This window comes from Balaenoptera physalus, assembly GCF_965194825.1.
Source record: "Balaenoptera physalus genome assembly, chromosome: 13".
In the NCBI taxonomy this organism is placed as follows: Eukaryota; Metazoa; Chordata; class Mammalia; order Artiodactyla; family Balaenopteridae; genus Balaenoptera; species Balaenoptera physalus.
This window is the reverse complement of record NC_138892.1, coordinates 7,850,677-7,870,680: the sequence shown is the minus strand read 5'-3', so window position 1 is coordinate 7,870,680 and position 20,004 is coordinate 7,850,677. Positions and strand designations below refer to the sequence as shown.

General features: G+C 57.5%; 2 protein-coding genes across 6 annotated transcripts in view; one reads left to right on the top strand and one right to left on the bottom strand.

Moving 5' to 3' along the window:
• L3MBTL2 (L3MBTL histone methyl-lysine binding protein 2) overlaps positions 1 to 7,489 on the top strand; it is an 18,086-nt gene extending 10,597 nt beyond the window's left edge. For both annotated transcript variants that reach the window (XM_082420607.1, XM_082420606.1), the window contains exons 9-17: positions 1,052 to 1,283; positions 1,649 to 1,725; positions 1,913 to 2,017; positions 2,652 to 2,799; positions 3,202 to 3,284; positions 3,529 to 3,763; positions 4,258 to 4,323; positions 5,181 to 5,297; positions 5,749 to 7,489. In XM_082420607.1, the coding sequence (XP_082276733.1) occupies positions 1,052 to 1,283; positions 1,649 to 1,725; positions 1,913 to 2,017; positions 2,652 to 2,799; positions 3,202 to 3,284; positions 3,529 to 3,763; positions 4,258 to 4,323; positions 5,181 to 5,297; positions 5,749 to 5,861 (1,176 nt within the window). In that variant the 3' untranslated portion in view covers positions 5,862 to 7,489. The remainder of the gene's footprint in view (positions 1 to 1,051; positions 1,284 to 1,648; positions 1,726 to 1,912; positions 2,018 to 2,651; positions 2,800 to 3,201; positions 3,285 to 3,528; positions 3,764 to 4,257; positions 4,324 to 5,180; positions 5,298 to 5,748) is intronic.
• CHADL (chondroadherin like) lies at positions 4,340 to 19,984 on the bottom strand. Of its 4 annotated transcripts, none has more exons than XM_082420604.1 (6): positions 15,421 to 19,984; positions 13,721 to 13,889; positions 11,467 to 13,161; positions 10,797 to 10,963; positions 9,958 to 10,156; positions 4,340 to 4,791 (listed from the first exon to the last, which is right to left on the bottom strand). In XM_082420604.1, the coding sequence occupies exons 1-6, from the start codon at positions 15,561 to 15,563 to the stop codon at positions 4,771 to 4,773; spliced, it is 2,394 nt and encodes a 797-aa protein (XP_082276730.1). In that variant the 5' UTR covers positions 15,564 to 19,984; the 3' UTR covers positions 4,340 to 4,770. The 4 variants fall into 4 exon arrangements, with proteins under 4 accessions (XP_082276730.1, XP_082276729.1, XP_082276727.1 ...); XM_082420603.1 differs by lacking the exon at positions 4,340 to 4,791 and adding an exon at positions 5,262 to 5,370; XM_082420601.1 differs by lacking the exon at positions 4,340 to 4,791 and having other exon boundaries at positions 6,533 to 10,156.
• Between the last annotated feature and the right edge of the window lie 20 nt (positions 19,985 to 20,004).

The following is a 20,004-nucleotide window of genomic DNA, read 5'->3' as shown; positions in this document are numbered from 1 at the left end:
GGGCAATAAAATGTTGTCGGGTCGTGGGCTGCACCGGTGGGCACAGAGGAAAGGAGCTTGTCAGGAAAGGCCAGCGGCGGGGAGGCGGCCCAGAGGGACCCCAGCCCAGGCCTCACCCTGTGTCTCTCCCTCTGCTTAATGGGCCTGGTATATTCCAGCCCATGAGCTGAGGGTGAAGGATCTGTGTCCTGGTGGCTGCTTTGTGACCCTTGAGCCGCTCCCCCTCCTGGTGGGATTTGGAATAGCACTGCTCAGCCCCCATCACGTGGAGACTGGGATGCTTCTCCCTGAGCCCGCAGTGCCCTGGTGCTGGAAAAGCCCTCCAGAGCTTACGTAACCATCCTCTACCCCCGGCAGGACAGCACCAAAGTCACAGCAGACAAAGAATCTCCTGTCTCCTCACCCAGGCCTTACCACCAGGGCTTTAGAGCAGCTTGTGGACATCTTGGTCACTGTCCTTTGCTGCGTCAGAGGGGCAGGCGTCACTACTGAGGTGCTATGAGAGCCGTTCAGAGCTGCAGCCCAGAGGGGCTGGAGCTGAAATTAGATGTATCGAGGCAAGGGGCACTCAGTTCCCTAAATGCGAGGCTTGTGTGTGCCATCAGTAGGGGCCAGAAGGTAGAGGGGAGTGTGGTACCCGTGTGATCAGAGTGCAGATCCCTGAAAGAGCACAAAGCTGGACACCACAACCAGATTTGCGGCCCAGCTCTGGCACTAACGAGCCCGTGTGACTCTGGGTAAGTCATGTGACCACTCTGGGGCACCTGTTTCCTTAGTCTGAAAAGCGATCTGTAATTCCCATCATAATGACTTACTGGCATTTTGGTGCACACGTTGTAAAAATCATGTCATCAGTATCACCCTAGGGACTTGGGAGCCAGGGTTGAACCTGGCGGGACAGGAGGGCTCATCTCCCTGCTTCCTGGCGCAGTGTTTGCGGGGCTTTCCCTCCACCTTCCCCATCCTCTGGTTACTCTTAAGGGACAGAACAGCAAGGTGGGTGGGAGGGTCCACATGACCCCAGCAGGCCTGTGTTCTGATGTCATTGCAGATGGTGGAGAGCATGAAGTACCCCTTTCGTCAGGGCATGCGGCTGGAGGTGGTGGACAAGTCCCAGGTGTCACGGACACGCATGGCCGTGGTGGACACGGTAATTGGGGGTCGCCTACGGCTCCTCTACGAGGATGGCGACAGCGATGATGACTTCTGGTGCCACATGTGGAGCCCCCTGATCCACCCAGTGGGTTGGTCCAGGCGTGTCGGCCATGGCATCAAGCTGTCAGGTTAGCAGAAGTCCCTGGCCAGCGTGGGCCTGGGGGGGCACATCTCTACACCCCACAACCATGCTGCACGGTAGAGGCGATCATCTCTACCCTGTGGATGGCAGGACTTGACCAAGTATCCCGAGAGGTTGAGTGCCTTGACCGAGGATACTCAGGTTGAAGTGTTAAAAATTGGTTTGGAACTAGAGGCTACAGGCCACATCCTTTCCATGTGATGTGGGAAGAGTCTGGGTCCTAAGGGCTGAATAGTTCCTACAGAGAGCTTCTGGTCTAGGGGGCACATTTCTGGGGGAGGCGTGGAGATGGCCCTGTTAGCAGCTTCAACTTCCTTTTCTCCCTTCCTCCCTCTGCCATTTCCCTAAAAGAGAGGCGCAGCGACATGGCCCACCATCCCACTTTCCGGAAGATCTACTGTGATGCTGTTCCTTATCTGTTCAAGAAGGTGAGGCACAGCCCTTGGGCACTGTCCCCTTGGCCACAGGTCCACTCCAGGCCTGCGGACCCCAGCTCTTCCCTGGGATGTCCCTTTCCCTCCCCGCTTCCTTCCCAGGCCGATGGCAGATGAGGCCTGCTTTCCCATCTTCCCCTGGGCCAGCCCGGAGATTCCCCAAGTGCCCCGTTCCTTTAAGGTTCGAGCTGTCTACACGGAAGGCGGTTGGTTTGAGGAAGGGATGAAACTGGAAGCCATTGACCCCCTGAATCTGGGCAACATCTGCGTGGCAACCATCTGCAAGGTGAGCCTGGGGGAGCCCTCCAGCCTCCAGTATGGCTTTCTGCAGGCATGGAGGTGGCAGAGCTTCCCAATTCTGGCTGTTCCTGGGCTACCTGCTTTCGTGTCAGGGTCAGAATCTGCTTTTGTGTCAGGGTCAGAGGTGCGTTGGACAGGTGCTTACTGAACACCTGGCCTGAGCCTGTCCTGGGTCAGGTGTAGGCCTTCCTGCTGCCACATGCCATCTCCTTTGAGTGCTGGCCTAGCCAAGCCATAGCCAGGCTGACTTCACTGAAAACCTCTGTTATTGCTGTAGCCTGAAGAGCAAACAGCCACCCTTTGGCACTCCAGGGGGTTATGCTGATTTATCCACCCGGCAGATCTCCAGGCTGGGCCCATGTGTTCACTGAGAACACACTGACAAGAAGACAGATGCAGTTCCTGCTGGCACAGCATTTGCTATCTAGTGAGGAGGCTAAATGATCTCACGAGTGTGGATTACACCAGTGCTGAGTGCTCTGAAGCAGCTCGGGGAAGGCTGAGAACCGGCTCTGGTCGGATCCATCCACCTTGCATCCCCATCGTATCACCTCACCCTGGGATGGGGGTGCAGTTCAGGATACCATATTCTGTCTGCCCTCCTCCCCTCCACCTGCTAGGTCCTCCTGGATGGCTACCTGATGATCTGTGTGGACGGGGGGCCCTCCACAGATGGCTCAGACTGGTTCTGTTATCATGCCTCTTCCCACGCCATCTTCCCAGCCACCTTCTGCCAGAAGAATGACATTGAGCTCACACCCCCAAAAGGCAAGACTAGCCTTACAGTTGGAAGGAGCAGGGTGAGGCCACTGGCCCAAGTTCCTGGCCAAGCCAGACCCCTGGAGTTTGAAGTCTGTGAGTGGATTGGAGAGGTGACAGAGCTACCCAGGGTCACCCACTAGCCCTTACTCTGGGCTGGCTCGGCCCCATGGCCGGTATGTAGCTCGGTGAGCAGAGCTCCCACTTGTCCCTTTGGTCAGTGAACAACTTGTGCAACAGGACCATGGTCCTAGAGCAGGTACCAGCCTGGGGAGGAGGGAAGAAGGCTGCTGGGGAGACTCCGGGGGGGTCCTGACCGAGCTGCAGGCGCCCCTTTGGCGCTGGGAGACCTTCCGGAACTCCCTCCCGCTTCCCTTCCCCCCTCCTCATCTACACTTGCCACTCCTGCAGGGTATGAGGCTCACACTTTCAACTGGGAGACCTACTTGGAGAAGACCAAGGCGAAAGCAGCTCCATCAAGACTCTTTAACATGGTGAGGAGACCAACCCTGCCCACTGCCAGCGGTGGCAATCCCAACCCCTTCTCTTTTCTTGAGTCTTTGCTACTAAGGTCCGCCACTTCAGGGGAGAAGTCCCAAACTCTGGCATGGGCGCTGTGCTGAACGGTTCAGCTGGTCCCTTTCCCAAAAGGGCCAGTGCCTGGGAACAAAATGCAGTGGGATCACTGGTCAGAGGAACCTCCCCCGCAGGCATGCTCAGCCCTGCTCCCTCCCCCAGGACTGCCCCAACCATGGTTTCAAGGTGGGCATGAAGCTGGAGGCCGTGGACCTCATGGAGCCCCGGCTCATCTGTGTGGCCACGGTGAAGCGGGTGGTGCACCGCCTCCTCAGCATCCACTTCGATGGCTGGGACAGCGAGTACGACCAGTGGGTGGACTGCGAGTCCCCGGACATCTACCCCGTCGGCTGGTGCGAGCTCACCGGCTACCAGCTGCAGCCGCCCGTCGCCACAGGTCTGGGCTCTCGCGGCCCTACGGGGCTCTCGACTTCCCTTTTCTTCTTCCTTCCTGCCAGCCATGCCCCTGCCCCACGCCCACCTTGTTCTTTGGCATGAGATCGAGAATCTCTTGGACCACTTCTAAGAAAAGAGTGGCCCTTGTCTCCCCTCCCTGTCCTGACTGCTCTGTCTCCCTCTCCCTCTGGCCTGCAGAGCTCCTTCCTTGACCTTGCCCACTCTGTCATATGCGCGTGCCCTTGTGCACCCAGGTAAACTCCCTAGGTCCCTCCGAGAGCCCTGGTGATGAGGGTGGGAAGAAGGGACAGCTGTTGTCCAGTCCCTCTCTGCAGCCCCCTCCCCGTTCTCATTGCCCAGCTCTGGCTTTCCTTCTGGGGGCGTCCCCCGTGTCAGGGAGGCCGGTGAGGGGCGGACAGGCGTCTTGGGGTGTGCCTACAGCCTGTGTCCTCTCAGAACTCTCTCCTCACCTCTTGTCCATACTTTCAACAACAGAGCCCACCACGCCTCTGAAAGCCAAAGAGGCCACAAAGAAGAAAAAGAAACAGTTTGGGAAGAAAAGTAAGTGATGCTCTAAAGCTGCCTGGGGTCAGCTGAGCCTGTGTCCCTGGGAGCGGAGGTGGGGCGTCGCCACCTAAGTCGCGCTCTTCATGGTCCCGCCCTCTCCACCCCTTGCCCCTCGGGCCCATCCATCACCCTGTGTCTTCAGGGACCCGGAGCATAAGTCTTCCATGTCTGGCAATGGTCAGGATACCGAGGAAAAGAGACAAGAGACTGTATTTGGGGTGGAGGGAGGCCATGTGTAGAGGCCATGTTTGAAAGTAAAAGGTACGAAAGGAGACGGATGGAAGCTGCTCCCTGAGGCTGTCGTAGTTGCCTCATGACCCCCAGGGAGTGGGAGCAAGGGCGGCCACCGAGCTTGGGGACCTCTCCACCGACAGGCCGTTCTCAGCAGGCCGCAAGCTGAGCTGCAGGCCAGCGCGGTGAGGTGGGCTCCCTGACGTGGTATCACACAGAGAAGAGGATGTCCTGAAGGGGACAAAGAGGAAACAGATGTGGTCCCCAGGCAGGATTAAGATGCTGTGAGGGTGTGGAGGTGACCAAGCGGCAGGACCCTGTGCCGTTCGAAGTGTAGGGCTGGGAATCACACTTTAGACATGAAGAAAGCGAGGATCAGAAAAGGGAAGCTTAACAACCACGGCGGCGAGTGGGGGGAGGTGGGTATTAATCCCTTACTGGAGACAGCCTCTGAGCCTCAGGCACACAGCCCCGAGGGCTGAGGTCAGAGTTTGGGCCTCTTTCCTCCCAAACTGGCACTTTCCCCTCTACTGCACTGCCTGACCACTGGGCAAGACCCAGCCTTCGTGCGTCACGTGGATGCATCCCTATCCCGGATTTAATTCTGTGTTTATTCAAAGGAAAAAGAATACCACCAACCAAGACCCGGCCCCTCAGACAGGGGTCCAAGAAGCCCCTGCTGGAGGACGACCTGCAGGCGGCAGAGAAGATCTCGTCGGAGCCCGTTCCTGATGAGAGTAAGAGCCTCCCACGCGGGGTCGAGGTTGGGGGCGGCTCCGGTGCTCAGAGGCCGACCCCCTCCTTCCCCACCTGGGCACAGAAGAGTAGAGTCAAGTTTGAAGGGAAGTTTCTGGGCACCAAGCAACCCTTCTCAGACCACTGGGCCTGGAGGGCTTCCCAGACACCCACCCCCAGCTCTGAATGGAGCCAAGCGTCTCGCATGGCCCTCTCCACCTCCGCCCCCAGCTCATGTGCTTGGCAGGGTGGGCAGCCTGCCCGGCTGGGGTGACGGGACCCTAGGCCTTCTGTGCTGCCTGCCCCCGCAGAGGGGGACGGGGCTCCCCTTGCCATGTCCTGAGGGCCCATCCGTAGGAAGCCTGATTTCTTCCCCAGACCCTGAGCCCGCGCCCTTCCCGGAGTTACATGCACACTCTCTTCTCCCTGCCCCCCACCTCTCTTCCTCCTCAGTCATTACCGTTCGGGTAAAGGAAGAGCATCTCGACGTGGCTACGCCTGACAAGGCCGCGAGTCCAGAGCTGCCCGTTCCCATCGAGAACATCAAACAGGAGACAGACGACTGAGACTTCCTCGCTGCCCGCCCGGCCGCCCAGCTGGCAGCCAGCCCAGGGTGCCTCGACTGCCAGCACCCCTCCACCCCACTTGACTCTGGAGACTGAGCCTTTCTGCGTGAATGCCGCCGCCTGGTGCTGTGGGCGCTGGGCAGCGAACGAACACCCAGGGTCTCCCAGACCCGCCCTGTCGCCTCTGCCCCGTCCTGGGCACGGCCGGCGCGACTAGGGCTGCTGAGACCTGCAGACTCCCCTGTGAGCAGCTCCCTCTCCAGCTGGAGTTACCGAAGTTCTTACCAGCCTCCATCCACACCCAGCACGTCCCTCAACTGCCAGGGGTGAGGGGCCGCACACTGGAGGACAAGTTGGTTGGTGGGGGGATGAGCTCAGCGTGTGTGTGTGTGTGTGTGTGTGTGTGTTTGTACGAGCACACACATCCCCTGAGAGGGAGGCTGCCACCAGCATTGAACTTAACCTGCTCTGGAGCCCAGCGGGGCTAGGACCTGTCCTTTTCATTCCCGTTAACCAGGGACGGGTCTGGCCTTGCCGGAAAGTCACAGGGCCGCGACAGAGTGGGGCGGTCAGCCCTGCTGGCTGAGGTGGCCCTGGAGGAGCTCCTGGAGGAAGGGACACTCTTCCTGGCTCGTTTTCCTCACTGTTCATTTCCTTAACTCCGTAACATGTTTTGAATCCCCTTCTCTATAGAGTACCTTCTAGAAGTTCATCTAGCATCTGCCCAAATTTCAGCTTTTTTTTTTTTTCCCAGTTAGTCTCCTTTGAAACTGTCTCCTCCCTCTGATCCATCCTCTCTTCAAGAGACCCTCTTCCTGGAACCTAAGGTGATGGCCAGCGCTGTCCTCAGCCCTTTTCTTTCCTTCTACATGTTTGGGTAGAGACAGCACGGCAGGGTGGGTCCCTGTGTCGCCCCTTTAAGGGCTGCAGCTGTGCCGGATGGGAATCCGGCTCCCTGGACTGTCGGGTGCTTGCCAGATGGGGTGCTGACCATGGGTGTGCTCAGGACCCAGCTATTGGGTGTCATCCCAGAGATGGGGTGACCAGCCCAAGGGGAGCTGACTTCCTGTCAGTTCAAAGAGAACTTGATCCTTTCTCTCTTTCTAAAGGCCCTCTGCAGGCCCACACGGTATAGAAACCAGGCCCAGAAAGCACCCTCTTGCAGCCTGAATTCCCCAAAACATGACTAGATGTGGAACACAGTGACGACCAAGGACGGGGCAGGTCCCAGGACAGAGGGGCCGTACCTGACCCCACCCCCATCTCACACACACCAGACTTGAGTGGTGACGGGTCAGTCAGTGGCATCAGCCCCCAGGGGAGGAAGGTGGCATGTGTGTGCACTTCAGCTCTGCCTTTGTTGAGGGTAAACTGCGCAGCTGAGAATAGTTCATCATCCCCGATGCCCTTGCCGTTATGGATCCAGTTCTGACTGAAGAGCTTCTAGGACAACAGGACTTGCATGGCATTTTGGCCTTCAGCTGCTTCTTCCTGAATGGAGAAGTGAAGCCTACAGGTGCCATGAGCACGACAGGCAGAGCTGGAGGGCAAGATTAGCTGCCGGTCCGGCCTGGACTGGCCTCCCATACTTAACTTGCATGAGACAATTGAATCCCTTTCTTGCTTAAGTCCAATTTGTCAGCGTCCTGTTCCTTAAGCGAGAGTGCATTCTGATACGCCACCCAACGGTGTCAGTTACGAAAACTGGGTGAGTTCACACATGAAGAGTGCAGAACAGTGAGTGTCATCTGTCATCTCCGGAGCTCCCCGTCTCCACAGCAACAACGTGCTATATTCTCCTTATTTATGTTTCAGCCATTCTCCTCCCAAAACCACAGGTTCCAGAAAGCCCAAGCCCAAGTCTCGTGTGCCCCTCGTGCCCGGCACAAAGGTGCCCTCAGCAAGTATGTGACAAAGTGTACATACATAGCGTGTTGCTGGGACCTAGAGGTTAATTTGTCACAGATGGAAGTGTTGACCTCTGGGACATAATAGCTCAAGGCACAGAATGAACCTTGTTCCTCAATTGCCCTTGGATGGAACTAAAGGTCTCGAAGTCTCACAGCAGCGGGGCCACATGATGGCTGGGAAATATCCTAAAGAACAGAACCACTTCCACTCCCTGCTCTCACTGCTTGACAGCCTGCAGCAGCTCCCTGGTGCAGATTAGGCCACGTGCAAACATCGGAGGAAGCCCCCTGCACCTTCCTTTACTGTCACCCCATCTGGACCCTCAGCTCTGCTTGAGGGCTGGGAAGCAAGGGAACTACCATTTGTGATAGCCTCATATGCCAGGCACTAGTTTACAGGCGTTCACACAGCTTGCTTCATCTTCACAGTAATCCTGTGAGGACACGCTGACTTCATTTTACACATAAGAGAAAGAGGACTCGTTAAAGTTCAGTAACTTGGTGGCTTGACAACTGTTAAATGACAGCAGTGGGAGTAAACCCAGGCTCGTCTGCCAAGTGCCTTCGGCCAGGCAAGCCCCCCAGCCCAGAACACCCTGCCAGGGCTCAGGACCCTTATCCTTCTTCGATGCCTTGGTATTCCTGGGAGGAAGCTGCCACCTTCAACAAAGTAAAAAGAAAAAGCCCGTTTGGTGGCATATCTCCATGTCAGAAAGGGTGGTTGGATAGGGTGGCCCGCGAGGTCCCATTCCTGTCGCAGCTACACAATGTGGGATTGGCGTGGGGGTCTTTTAATGAGAGTCCTGACCTGGAGGTGAACCCGGCAGGGCTGCTGCTCCCGAGTCAAGCTCAGCATCCACGCCGGTGCTGTTCATCAGCACAACTCTCGGCAGAAAGTGCCGCCCAAGCGTTCGCTGAGTACGGCCGCCGCCATTGACCCTGGTTCCAGGTCTCGCTTCTAAGGCCGAATGCTCACCTTCAGCCTGGGGTCTTTTTAGGGGTTCTTCCTCACTCCCAGCCAACCTCCACAACGAACACTGTTTCGGGTTGAATTAAGTCCCCACAAGGAAGATACACCTCAGAATGAGGCCTTATTTTGAAATAGGGTCTTCACAGAGGTGATCCAGCTAAAATGGGGTCATTAGGGTGGGCCCTGATCTAATGACTCGTGTCCTCATAAAAAGGGGTAATTTGGACACATGCATCAGGAAGACGATGTGGGGAGACACGGGAAGACATCACGCGATGGTGGAGGCAGGGACGGGGGTTGTGCTGCCACAGCCAAGGAACATCTGGGGCCCGCGGAGGCTGGACGGGGCACGGAAGGACCCTCCCCTCGAGGCCTCAGAGGAAGCACAGCCCCGCCAGCACTTTGATTCCAGGCTTCTAACCTCCACATCAGTGAGACAATACATTTCTGTGGTTCTGAGCCACCCAGCTTGTGGTAGTTTGTGGTACTGCACCCCTAGGGAACTAATACAAACACCATCTGATGGTCCCCAAGTGCCCCAACTCTTCAAGCTGCAGGTCCAGAGGCAGGCAGAGCCCTCTCCCCTCCTTCCCAGAGCACCCCTTGTTCTGGTCACGGCTTCCCTCTAAGGTCTGCCTCCCCTACGTCCCCTCACCACCCAGCACGGGTCCCCACGTGGAGGGATGCCCATGTCCTGCCCACTCTTCTCTGAAGCTGCGAGATTTTGCTACAACTGAGCGTTCCAGTGTGAATGGGTTTGTCCGGACAGCAAACGTCAACGTCAAGGGGGTGATGGAGTCCGACCCGGGGCACCAACCACACACCTGCGCTCCTGCTCTTCCCGCCCCAGGGATGAGCGAGCCCCCAAGATCGGGGGGAACGGGCTGAATCAACAGCGATCCAGCAGTAACAGTCACTGTGGGGTTCTTCTCATGGATACCTAGGGTCCTGGGATGCTGCAGCTCAATCGGAAAGGCCATTGTCCCGTGGGATGAAATAGCGGGCAGTCATTTCCTTACAAACCCACTCGGCTTAGCCCAGAGGTGGAGGAGGTAAGGAGAGGGGGATAGACATTTTTGAACGGAAGCAACAGGGTCATTGTCCAGATCTAGAACCTCATGAAATTGGGACCAAGACAAGTCAGACCCCTCCTACCCCAGGGGCTTTAAAACCTGACCCACCCAGCGAGGCCTCCCTGCACCTGCCCCCGGCCAACCTTGTTCGCTCCCTGTCGTCTTCCCCTCATGGGGGTCCTCCGGGCACTAGGCCTGGGGGCCGGCGTCCGCTTGGCCTTCCTGGCAGCCCAGCCCGGGCAGGCTTCAAAGACAGCAGCTGCAGCCTTCACCCTCTGGCCACGGGCACTGGGAGGGGCGGCACAGGTGGCCCCCACGCGCAGGTTCAGCCCAGTGAGCCACCTGAGGAGAAGAGGGGGTTCGGGGAAGCTGCTGTGCTGAGCTTTCCTGAGGAGAGCGCAGAGGTCCTCAATGATTTGGGGGCAGTGGGACTCGGCCACTCACCAATTATGTGACCCTGAGCAAGTCACTTCAACCTTCAATCCCCTCCCTGTAACAGGGGGCCAGTAATAAACAGTCTTCAGCGGGCTGAAGACCCAGACGCTGTTCAAAGCAATCTAGATAAGCTATCTAATTTAATGTAATTCTTACCACCACCACCAGGTGGATGCAATCGCTATCATCCCCTTTCCAGATGAGGAACCGGCACAGAGAGGCCACATGGCTCAAAGGTAGATGGTCAGTCACAGAGGTGGATCGGAGTCCAGGTCACCAGACTCCACGGTTCTTGTTGCTTTCTTAGGCAATGACGTAAAGTGCTCACACACATTTACTAGGTCCCACCCCACTAGGCTGGGCAGATTTCATTCCCACTTTATAGATGAGGGAACAGAGGCTCAGAGAAGCCCACCCAAGCCCCGTGGATGTTTGGCTCCCCCAGGAAGGGTAGCTGGCCCTGGCAGGATCCTCCCCCACCAAAGGTGCTCAGATGGCACCAGGGCTTGACTGAGAGCAGCTGGGGGGTTCAGTTGGGGGTGCTTACCTGTGAAGTGGGAGCAGCTGGCAGTCACAGTGGAAGGGATTGCCGCTGAGGTCGATGAGCTCAAGCTGGCTGAGACCAGGCAGGGAGGGCAGGGCCTGCAGCTGATTCTTTTGCAGATGTAGGCTCTGGAGCCGGGGCCCCAGGCCCGAGAAGGCCCCGGGAGAAATCTGAAAGAAGGCGCCAGGCCCTGGTGTGAGCTCCTGCCAGACCTGTCCCACCCCCAAGCCTGGGAGGGAGCCTCACGCTCCCAAGATGGGCAGGGAGGGCAGTGCTGGGGTGGAAACCCAGGTTGATGCCAAAGCACGTGCCCTTTGCAAGTCACGTAGACCCCCAGTCCATGGTTCTTTCTGCTGTGCCTGGACCCCCACATAATGGCAAAGCTCTGCCCACAAAGTGTGCAACAGTAGGTGACCCCACGGATCCACGTTCCTCCCTCCTCCAGGCCTCGGCAATGCCCTCCCTGTCAAGCCCCTCCGTGTGGCACAGCATTCCTCCTGGTCTGTGGCCCACACCTGAGCTCCCTGGGGCAGGCGCAGGGTCGGGCTCATCTCAGGGACCCCACGCCCGGCCTCGGGCCTGGCACTGCAGGGGCGGCAGTGTTTGTTGAGTGAACGCAAGCTGCGTAGAGCCTCGTGCTGCCTCCCCTCACCCCTGGTCCCCCTGTGCCCACCTGCTCCAGGCCACTGCTGTTCAGGAAAAGGTGTTGCAGCGAGCGGCCCACGGGCCAGAAGGCCCCATCTCGCAGTGCCCTGAGCGGGTTCCCCGAGAGCTGCAGCTCCAGGAGGGCAGGCAGCCCCTCCAGGGCCGCCGTGGGCACCTCTCGCAGCTCATTCCTGTCCAGGTGCAGCTTCTCCAGCTCCTGAGCGGGGCCCAGTGCCCCGGGGGACACTTCAGTGATGCGGTTCCCGCTCAGGTAGAGCCAGCGCAAGGCCCGCACGCCTGCCAGGTCCCCCAGTGCCAGGCGGTCCAGAGCGTTGTCCTGCAAGTGCAGGGAGAAGAGGCTGGGCAGGGCGCGCAGGGCGGCCCCTGGCACCTGCAGGAAGCGGTTGCGCTCCAGGTACAGGTAGCCCAGGCAGGGCGCCCCTTCGAGGGAGGCGGCGCTGAGGCTGGAGAGCATGTTGTCCGAGAGGTAGAGGTAGAGCAGGCTGCCCAGCCCCGCCAGGGCGCCTGCCTCCAGCTCCGTGATGCCGCAGTGCTGCAGGTGCAGCGACACCAGCTGGCCCAGGCCCGGGAAGGCCTCTCGGGGCACCAAGGGGAAGTGGTTCTGCCTCAGGTCCAGGAGCTGGGTGTCGTTGGGGAAGCCGCGGGGCACGAACTGCAGGCCGCGGCCCTCACAGCTGCTGTGCCGGGACTCAGGGGCGCACACGCAGGCGCGCGGGCAGGGCCCGGCCTCCCCAGCCTTCTCCTTGGAGGCGCCGGCAGGGGCACGGGGCCGCGCGGCCGCCACCTCCTCCTCTTCCTCCTCCGCCCCGGCTCGGGGGCAGCGCAGGTCCGAGGGCCGCAGGGCGTCCAGGGCCTCGCCGCGCAGGCGCCGTGGCCCCCCGCACGCGCCGTCCGAGCGCACGCGCGCCCGCGCCAGCCACTGGAGCAGGGGCCGAGCCCGGCAGTCGCACCGCAGCGGGTTCCCCTGCAGCCGCAGCCGGCGCAGCTGCCCCGGGCCCTGCAGCGGCTGCAGGGCATCCAGCTGGTTCCCACGGAGGTCCAGGGTGTGCAGGCGGGGGCAGTGGGCAAAGGCCCTGGGGTCCAGGGCCTGCAGGGCCCCGTGGTCCAGCCTCAGCTCCCGCAGGCCGGGCAGCACCAGCCCGTCCTCCTCGCTCGTGTAGGTGAAGGGGTTGTGGCCCAGCTCGAGGCGGGCCAGGCCGCGGGCCTGGGACAAGGTCGCCCCGGGCAGGGACTGCAGCTCATTGTGGTGCAGGCTGAGCCGGCGCAGGGCGGGCAGGCCGGCCAGGGCGTCGGGGGCCAGCACGCTGAGCGCGTTGTGGGACAGCTGCAGCCAGCGGGCGCGCACCAGCCCCTGGAAGGCCATGGCAGGCAGGTAGACGAGGGCGTTGTGGGCCAGATTCAGCGTGGCCAGCGCGCCCAGCGCCCCGAACGTCCCCGGCCGCAGCTCCTCCAGCAGGTTCCCCTCCAGCTCCAGCCGCCGCAGCGAGCCTAGCCCGTCCAGCGCCTCCTGGGGCAGCGCGTTCAGGCGGTTGGAGGCCAGGTTGAGGAGGAGCAGGCGACCCAGGCCTCGGAAGGCACCCTCGGCCACCAGCTCCACCTGGCAGTGCCGCAGGTCCAGGTGTGTCAGGTAAGGCAGGTCCCGGAAGGCAGCTGGGGGGATCAGCTTCAGCATGTTGCCCTGGAGGTCCAGCCTCTGGGTCAGCTGAGCAGGGAGAGGTAGGGGAGGCTGAGCGGCACCAGGACCACGGCCTGTGCCCCTTGCTAACCCTGGCCTTTGCACGTGCTGTTCCCTCACCTGGAACACTCTCTTCCCCCTCACGTTTCCTTCATTCTCTTCATCCTGCTCCCTGACACCTCCTCCTGGAAGCCTTCCTCCCCAGCTGCCTGGGTATCCGCTACTCTAGCACTTTTCACATTGAATTGTCACTGCCCCTTTACTTTCACTCTTCTCCTCTAGGTCTTGACTCCATAGGACAGAGACCATACTTTAGTCCAGTATATCCCCAGTTCTCTGCCACAAGGCCTGTAATTAACTCAATGCTGTATCTATATAGGTTACCTAACTTGTTCCAGTTGCATAGCATTTTAAATAGATGTCTCCCTGTTGTTGGTTATTATCATTCCCATTTTACAGATGTGAAGACTGAGGCTCAGAGAGGAAAAGTGACTTGCCAAGGCCTCCCGGCCTGGCAATGGCAGATCCACTGGTGCCAGCCCAGGCTCCTCCTGCTGTCCTCCCCACCCCATCTTGCCCTGCTGACCTCAGGGATGGCATTCGGCACCTCGGTGAGGTTCTGGTGCCGGCAGGCAACATGCCGCCTGGAATTGTCGCAGATGCAGGTCTGTGGGCAGCGCTGGGCAGCTGCATGCCAGGTTGGCCCCAGTGGCAGCAGCAGAGGAAGCAGCAGCACCACGGAGACACTCTGGGGCCTGGCAGAGAGAAGAAGGGTCAGGTGTTCACAGGAGCAAGGGTCCCACACTGTCCACTCACTGAGCCCCAGCTCTTGTCCCAGAGCCCCTCAGATGTCTTCCTCCTTTGGCCCCCGGGGAAGCTGTCATTACCCTGAGCCTCCAACCCCTCCACAGAGCAGAGATTGCATTGTTATCCCTGTTTTACACCAGAGGAAACAGGCTCAGAAAGGCGACCTGGCAAGTCCCTTTGATTGTCTGCCCAGTGGCTCAGTGAGGCCTTGCCGAATGCAGTTCAGCGGTGTGCCCAGGCTGTGCAGAGGCCCCCGGGTCCAGGGGGAGGTGTGTCCTCCCAGGGTGAGGTTGGCGGTGGAGAGAGAATCAGCCGTTCCTCAGACAGAGGTGGCATCAGCACCACGGTGGCAGGGAGCATGACGGCACCCACCTCGAGAAGACAGCCTGGCAGCCGGAGGGGAGGACCCAGGGCTAGCCCAAGTTGTGAGGCACGACTTGGGGGACCAGGTGTCGTGGGATCCGAGAGCCCTGAGGAGCCTTAATGGCTGGTCAGAGCCACTCTGACAGGCAAGCAGGTGGCTCCGACTTCTCTCCTGTTTATTCGTCTGTTGTCCTCTCTTCATCTTAGTGCCACCCCGCCGGCCTGGACTGGAATGGGGGGAACTGCGGGTATGGCCTTGGGGCTGTGCTTTGGGCAAGGTCTGTCCACTTTCCTGTCTGTCCATCCACTCCCCGTCTACCCAATACCCAGCTGGACCCCTTTACCTCACAACTACCGCCTGCCTCTCCACAGGGACGACCGTGCCACGGTGGCACTCCTGGCTTCCCGACTTCCGCTCACCACCAACAACCAAAGGGAACTTTCCAAGATACAGACGGGCCCTGACACCCCCGGCTGAAAACCCTCCAGCCTCTCCTCACTGCCTTTGCTGGGAAATCCTGACTCCTGATTCCCCAACTGGTACCTGCTCAGATCCTTCAGTGTCACCCTGGGCTCCCCCACCATCAGCACGCAAAGCAGCTCCCTCCTCTCTGCCTCACCAGCTTTTCCCTCTGTCCTCAGCTCTCTGAGCAATCCTTCCTGATCCCTGGGCTGACTCCCACCCTGAGCCTCCCCTATTTCCACTCACTGGATTGGCTGTCACCATGCGGTTTTCAGTTTCCTTGGGGTCCCAGGGTCCAGCCCGGCCTTGGGGCTGGTGGCATCCTGTAGAGCTGTAGTGAGGCTGAGGCTCAGGGCAGGTCGGGGGGTGTGGGGTGTGGGGACAGATCCCTGAAGGACAAGCATCCAGGCCTCAGGCCTGCCTAGCGCTCAGACAGGCTCCTGGAGGACTAGCCCAGGGGAGCTCCTGGGAGCGGCCACATTCACCGTCTTCCTCGGAACCCATTTCGGAGACACCCTTGGAGAATCTCTGCCCCGGGAGATCCCAGAGCCCCTGTCCTGCAGCCCCTGAGAGGCCCAGAGAGGGGCAGGGGCTTGCCTGTAGCCACTCAGCTTCTTTAATCCCCCTTGCCACCGCAGGGCCCAAAGACTCACCCCGCCATGCTGATCGCACGGCCAGTCCAGCCTGGAAATGCAGCACAGGGGAAGGCTGGCAACGGTCCCTGCCTGGACGCCAGCAGGAGCCCCCCTCCCAGCCCGCAGACCTGGCAGCGGGGACAGGGCTGAATGGGAGGCATTGTGAGGTGAGGGAGGGGCAGGCATGGCGGGAGCAGCGGCTGAAGTTGCAGGGCCTCTTGCTCAGAATCCTGGCCCAGGCCTGAGACCCGAGTCCCTGGACCGGCCAAGCAGGGAGGGGCCTCAAGGGGCTGGCCAGTGGGTCCCAGACCTAGGCTTCCTCCGGCTGTGTCCCTGGGCAGGGCTGCACCTCACCGAGCCTCAGTTTCCTACTCTGTGAAAAGACAGAGTATTAGTAACTAGCTCATAGGGTTGCTCTGGGGGTTAAGGTAGGCACTTGGCACATCGTAGGTGCTCAAGAACAGTTAACTCTGCCCTGTTTGTGCTTATAATACATTTACGTACATTGTTTAACGCTGTACCTAAATTATTCTGCAAATTTGTTTTTTTTTCACTCAACATCAGGGAACTATCTAAGTTGATTCTTCTTAGTTATACTCATTCATTTTGACTTGTATAGTATTTCACTGTATAAGTGTATCGACTTATTCATTAATCTTGGACGTTTAGGTTGCCTCCAATTTTTTGTTATTACAGTGTTGCAAACAATACCTAAATACTTATCTTCCTGGGGATGTGCATTTTTTTAAAAAATGAAATAGTTTGTCTAGACTATAGCAAATATTTAAAACCTTTATGTATGCTATGATTTTTCAGATCCTATGATATTTTAGATCTGTGTTTCTGGTGGAAATGCAGCTTTCATTACTGTTTTTTGGCTTTTTAAAAAAAAAAAAAACAAGAAATAGTGTCACACCACACACAGACTTTTTATTAACATTTATTTGGCTGCGCCGGGTCCTAGTTGTGGCATGTGGGATCTAGTTCCCTGACCAGGGATCAAACCCAGGCCCCCTGTATTGGGAATGCAGAGTCTTAACCACTGGACCACCAGGGAAGTCCTCGCACACAGACTTCTGCATGTGCTTTATTTCACTCAGCAAATTCTATCAACAGTATTGCACAGTGTGCATCCTTTCTTTCCCCCCCCCCCATATTTGTTTATTTATTTGGCTGTGTCGGGTCTTAGTTGCAGCACACGGGATCTTTGTTGCAGCACGTGGTCTTCTGTCTAGTTGCGGCACGCGGGCTCCAGAGCGTGCGTGCTCAGTAGTTGCGGCATGCGGGCTTAGTTGCCCCGAGGCATGTGGGATCTTAGTTCCCTGACCAGGGATCAAACCCTGCGTCCCCGGCATTGGAAGGTGGATTCTTAACCACTGGACCACCAGGGAAGTCCCCAGTGTGTATCCTTTTATGTCTGGCTTTTTTTAATCAGTATTATTTCAGTGAGATTCACCTGTGGTGCATATTGTAAAAATTCATTCATTTTTATATAGCATTCCAGCATTCCCTTCTATAAATATTCCACAACAGCGGCATGGGACACAGGCAGGAGCGCAATCTGCCCCAGACGCAGGTAATAAGGAGGTGTACTGTCTCATTCTCTCTCCTCCCTTTCTACCCAGAGGCAACTGCTTTCATGAAGTAGTATAATTTTACGATATAAGGCATTAAATGTTTTAAATGTATTAAACAGTGCATATTGTTTTGCAAACTTGTTTCTTTCACTCAGCAGTGTTTTTTGAAGATTTACTCAGTGGATACAGGTAGCTTCTGCATCCGGTTTATTCATTTTAACTGCTACATATGATCTCACTGCATGCATGTGCCATAATCTAACTATTCCACTTAGGGACACTTGGTTATTTCTTAATTTTCTGGTATCCGTCATCAGGCTGCCGTTGTACGTTTTACTCGTCTCCTTGTGCACACATATAAGTTTCTCTCAAGTAGATCCTTAGAAATGGAATTTGGGGTCATGGGCTACATGCATTTTCAGCTTTCTCAGTATCTGCCAAATTGCTGTCTAAAGTGGCTTTTATTAGTTTGACATCCCTCCAGCAATATGTAAGACGTGCCAGATTCACCTCTTTCCTGGTGTCACCTCTTTTAATCGTATTTGCCAGTCTGGTCTGAAATGGTATTATCTGTGGTTGTATTTCACATTTCCTTATTTTCCAGTAAAGTTGAACATAATTTTTTTTTTAATTTATTTATTTTTGGCTGTGTTGGGTCTTCGTTGCTGTGCACGGGTTATCTCTAGTTGTGGTGAGCGGGCGCTACTCTTCGTTGCGGTGTGGTGCGCGAGCTTCTCTTTGCGGTGGCTTCTCTTGTTGCGGAGCACGGGCTCTAGGCGCACAGGCTTCAGTAGTTGTGGCACATAGGCTCAGTAGCTGTGGCTTGCGGGCTCTAGAGCTCAGGCTCAGTAGTTGTGGCGCATGGGCTTAGTTGCTCTGCGGCATGTGGGATCTTCCCGGGCCAGGGCTCGAACCCGTGTCCCTTGTATTGGCAGGCAGATTCTTAACCATTGTGCCACCAGGGAAGCCCAAACATAATTTCCTTTTGCTCTTCAGGTCTCCTCTTCTGTGAACTGCCTGTTTATACCCTTTGCCCAATTTTCAACTGGATGTATATTCTCAACATGAATCCTTGTTATATATGTTGCAATGTCTTTCTATTCTCTCACCTTGTCTGTTAACTTTTATGGTATTTTTGGTCATTGTTTTTCACTTTTTATTTTGAAATAGGCAAATTTTCTTATGGCTTCTGCTTTTTGTGTCAAAAAAATGCTCTCCTGTGTTTAATTTTCCTTTAAAAAATACGGCTCCTTAGGCAAATGGATTTGGATCACTTCGAATCTTGGGGCACGACAGAGGCCTAACTGTGCTTCCACCCCGTCCTGTCCCCTGCCCTCCCCAGACTAACTCCTATCCTGAAAGCTGGGTTTGTCACACGCATACACATGCCCAAACACATGTTCCGTTTACTGGCTTTTGAACTAAGGGCGTTAGATTTTCTTGGCTCGACGTCGCTACTGGTCCATCCATGGCGTGCCCGGTGCATGCCGAGCCGCAGTGGATGCGTTTTCACTGCTGTGTAACATTACGTTGTGCGGCTTTGCTCCTGATCCATTCTCCTGACGTGCTTGTGAGTCACTTCTAGGCTCCTGCCATTAAACAGTGCTGCTAGGAGTGCCTTCGGCCATGCTTCCTGGGGGTTTTCCAGCCTGAGCTTTTAGAATGGAATTGATAGTTTGTGAGCTCCTGGCCCATAGCTGAGCTCCTTTTAGTGGGAACAGCCTGGTGCTGAGCAGGCCCTTCGTATGTGGGGGTCACAGGCTGCCCAGGCAAAGGCATCTGTGATCTTGCAGACCCCGAATCACGGTGCTCAGGGACCTGGAGCCTGTGTAATCTTAGGGTTGGCGTTTGAGTCTGGGGGGAAATTCCCTTTCTCAGTAAGCAGCAAGTAGAGGCCCCCAGGCCCTTCCCTGCACCTGGAGCTGCTCTGAAGGGCTGAGCAGGGGCGGGGCACCCTCCTCAGTCCCTGGGTCCCAGGAGTCAGGCACTGCCGACCTGTTGCGAGGTTAAGTAAACGAGATCTGTGCTGCTCCTCTCAGTCTGATCTGAAGCTTGGACCCGCATTATCTAGGAAGGAACAAGGGCCAGCCCTGGGTGGCCTGGAGGGAAGGAACACCCAGGCCAGAAAACCTTGGACAGACCCCTATTCGGCTCCAAGCTGCAGTTTCTCCGTCTCTCAGATATCACCTGTGAAAAGTCCTGTTTGAACCTCAAGACTCAGCTCTTGCACCCCTAACTCTTGAAGGCTTCTCTGACCTCACTGCCCACAGTCCCCACTCTGGGCCACACATGGTCTCCTGCACCAGACTGGGAGCTCCCCAAGGGCTGCACCTGCAGCCCCAGAGCTCAAAACAGGGCCAGGCAAGGAGATGGGGGTGGAGTTGGTCGGACCTCCACCTGCCTTATCACCTGGGAGGAGGGGAGGGCAAGGGCCTGGGCATCGCTTCTGCCACCCAGCCTAGAAAGATGTTGCTTGAGTAGTCCGTGGCCAGTAAAGACACCCTGCCCCCTAAAAAACGTCAGAGAGACCTCTCTGTTCCTGTGCCTGCTGTCTAGGAGGAGCAGTAAGAAGTGCTGGGCTATCCTCACACCGCTGTGGCAGCCGGAGGGGAGGTGCCCTCCACTCTGGGCCCCGTGGCGGCTTCCCAGGCAGGCCCAAGGGCCCCTGCCTGTGCAGCCAGCAGGGCCTGTGGCAAACTCTGGACACCGTCCAGCTCAGCCAGGCCCACCAATGGAGCAATAAAGGGGCCAGTGGAGCGGTAGGTAGCCCAGAGGTCGGGTAAAGGGTGAAGTAGGGCCAGGCAGGTAAGACAGGCCCCAACTCAGATCCTCCCCTGCCCGGAGCAGGAGTCCCGCCACCCTCCCCGACCCCTATGAGTCGCTGCCCCTCCTGGGTACCACCTGCCCAGCTGTCCGAGGGGAGCCGGCATGCCCACAACAGAGGAAGCATCCGGGTCTGCCCCAGGTCATGACACAGGGCTGGCCCGGCAGCTCTTCTGCAAGATGGACTGCCCCCTACTACAGA

What these genes read in the sequence shown, in the direction of transcription:
- CHADL (XM_082420601.1), bottom strand. Translation starts at nt 15,563, where the DNA reads ATGCCTCCCATTCAGCCCTGTCCCCGCTGCCAGGTCTGCGGGCTGGGA. An exon ending in TGCCGAATGCCATCCCTGAG is followed by an intron (nt 13,162 to 13,720) that starts GTCAGCAGGGCA and finishes CTCCCTGCTCAG; the next exon opens with CTGACCCAGAGGCTGGACCT. An exon ending in ACAGCAGTGGCCTGGAGCAG is followed by an intron (nt 10,964 to 11,466) that starts GTGGGCACAGGG and finishes GCCTTCTTTCAG; the next exon opens with ATTTCTCCCGGGGCCTTCTC.